Consider the following 2,868-nt stretch of genomic DNA (forward strand, 5'->3'; position numbering starts at 1 on the left):
TGCTATTCTACGTTGGGCAGATAGTCATCACCACCCACCACCAACTCTTGGGCTACTCTTTTACCAACGAATAGTGGGATTGACCATCACTTTATAACGCCCCCACCGCTGAAAGAGCGAGCGTATTTGGTGGGACGGGGATTCGAACCCGCGACCCTCAGATTGCGAGTCAAGCGCCCTAACCACCTGGCAATGCCAGGCCATTTCCCGTTGTTTTGGAGGCTTTACCTGTGACAAATATGTTGAAGCACACTGCAGCGTTGTTGCTGTTATCGCTTAAGTTTCATGCAAACTTAAATACATTATTCCTAACCAAACCACTATATATTTCTAGGCCATTAGTTTTACTGATAGTTAAAAAAAAACACGTTATGTTTAACAACTTTTATCAAAATATAATCTTTTGGTTTTTATCTTTTAACTCACTTGTAAAATACCTGTAATGTCATCTAAACTTCTATATATTGTTTTTGCTTCTTATTGGGCATTACATAATTCTTAAATATTAAAAAAAACTTTATGTCTAAGAATTTTTATTAAAATAATTTTTTTTTCTTTTAACACAACTCTTGAATAGATATAATCTAGATTTCCGTTTTTTTTTTTATTGCTTCACATCAGATATTAAATATTTCTTAAAAGTTGTTAAATAATTTCTGTAAATAATGTTAGTGGAAATGTTTCGAAAGATCTCCTCCCGTTTTATGTAAAAAATTAATTACATACTTTACGACATTATTCGTTAAGTTTTGTATAAAAAGAAAATATAATTACTGAATTTAAAACAACATGCCAGTAGATTTCTACAACTTTGCTGCATTTTGTAAAATAATAAACCTCATTGATTGCTAACCAACTCGAATCAAGTTATGTGAGAGGGAGGGGTGGAGCTACATTTCATGGAAAATGTAAATAGATTAATCTGTTGAGTGAGGGGGCGGAGCTACATTTCATGGAATGCTTGAATAGATTAATCTGTTTAGTGAGGGGGCGGAGCTGCATTTCATGGAAAGTTTGAAAACATTAATCTGTTGAGTGAGGGGCGGAGCTACATTTCATGGAAGGTGTATATATACATTAATTTGTTGAGTGGGGCGGAGCTACATCTCATTGAAAGTTTGTATACATTATTCTGTTGAGTGAGGGGGCGGAGCTACATTTCATGGAAGGTGTATATATACATTAATTTGTTGAGTGGGGCGTAGCTACATCTCATTGAAGGTTTGTATACATTATTCTGTTGAGTGAGGGGGCGGAGCTACATTTCATGGAAGGTTTGTATACATTAATTTGTTGAGTGGGGCGAAGCTACAGCTCATGGAAGGTTTGTATACATTATACTGTTGGGTGGGGCGGAGCTACATTTCATGGAAGGTTTGTATATATTAATCTGTTGAGTGAGGTGGAACTACATCTCATAGAAGTTTTGTATACAATATTCTGTTGAGTGGGGCGGAGCTACATCTCATGGAAGGTTTGTATACATTAATCTGTTGAGCTGTTTGAGTAATAATTCACCACTGTCAGACAAACTCTGGCAGATACATGTTACAAACAGGTTTGGTAATAATTCACCACTGTTAGACAAACTCTGGTGGATACATATTACAAGCAGTTTTGGTAATAATTCACCACTGTCAGACAAACTCTAATGGATACATGTTACAAACAGTTTTGGTTTTTAGATTCAAAAAACAGAAGGGCGGTTTCAAATTTAGCTACATATCTTAACTTTCCATTATTATTACTTCTCTGCTCTCAATCGAGCAGCGTGTAAATCACGACCAACTGTTCACTGTCCAATTATTCTAAGAAATCACTCACCTGAACTTAGAACAGGGATGAATAACCCAGTGTCCTGCGGCTTTTTGTCGAATTCTCTCTTTCATTAGAGCCTTCTTGCTGCCAAAGAGTTTCATAGCTAGCTTATTATCAGATGGTTGGAATAAAGACTCCAGCTGTAACCGCATAAATGAGGATTTCGCATCGACAAGCACAGGGCCCACTTCTTCCTTGGGAGTCCCATAAAGACTAACATCATCTCTTTCCCCGGCCACCTCGCGGGGTGAAGCGTTAATAACGGGACGGCTGTCTTTGTAGTTTACGTCTGAGATAATGTGGTCACGAATAAGACCCTCTTCGTCAGCAGCCGTCACGAGAGAGTCCGTGCAAGTGTTGGTGTTTTCGATACTGATTTTGACGGAGTCTTCCTTGTTAAGACTTCGAGGGGAAAAACGGATCTCCTCCTGTGAAGGAGTCCCGTGGCTAACACGGCCATTCGCCAGTCTCAGACTTGGAACCCGTTCTCCTCTTCGAGCCTTGATACTAGGGCTTGCGTCCATAGTAGTTACCTCAGAGCCCCTAGAGGATTTAGCAAAGAAGAATTAAGTTAATAGGTAGAATCTATTGTGAATACATCATCTAATCACTACCAAAAACCTTACTGAATGAAGAGAGCTAATTCCAGCCAGTTAATTAAGGTTAATATATTTAAGTCTATATAAATATACTCACCACTACACACACACACACACACACACAAAGAAAAAATATGGTGTGACGTCATAAAGAGAAGGAGAGTTTAAACTCTAAGGATACCGGCGACTTAAACTGTAGACGTGTCTTCGAAATATTGATCGACACAGCCTGGATAATCCGTCGATATATCCAACTGTCAATGTACGCATTACTGGACGTTCGTTTGCTATTGTTGCTCAATTTCTCATGAAAGATATGAATGATGAAGCACTGAAGAAGATAATGTCACAAATCATGATATAGCATTAACATTCTGTCGTAAAATACTTCCACTTTTTCATATATAACTTTCTCTAGCTCTGTATCTTATGTTCCTTTTTTTTTATTCTC

At 37.9% G+C, this 2,868-nt stretch overlaps 1 protein-coding gene across 1 annotated transcript in view; it reads right to left on the reverse strand.

Moving 5' to 3' along the window:
- LOC106456977 (potassium/sodium hyperpolarization-activated cyclic nucleotide-gated channel 2-like) overlaps positions 1-2,342 on the reverse strand; it is a 48,933-nt gene extending 46,591 nt beyond the window's left edge. Inside the window, exon 1 of the mRNA XM_022382789.1 lies at positions 1,825-2,342. Within this exon, the coding sequence (XP_022238497.1) occupies positions 1,825-2,342 (518 nt within the window). The remainder of the gene's footprint in view (positions 1-1,824) is intronic.
- Positions 2,343-2,868: the final 526 nt, after the last annotated feature.

The sequence above is a fragment of the Limulus polyphemus genome, unplaced genomic scaffold (genome assembly GCF_000517525.1).
Source record: "Limulus polyphemus unplaced genomic scaffold, Limulus_polyphemus-2.1.2 Scaffold277, whole genome shotgun sequence".
Classification (NCBI taxonomy): Eukaryota; Metazoa; Arthropoda; class Merostomata; order Xiphosura; family Limulidae; genus Limulus; species Limulus polyphemus.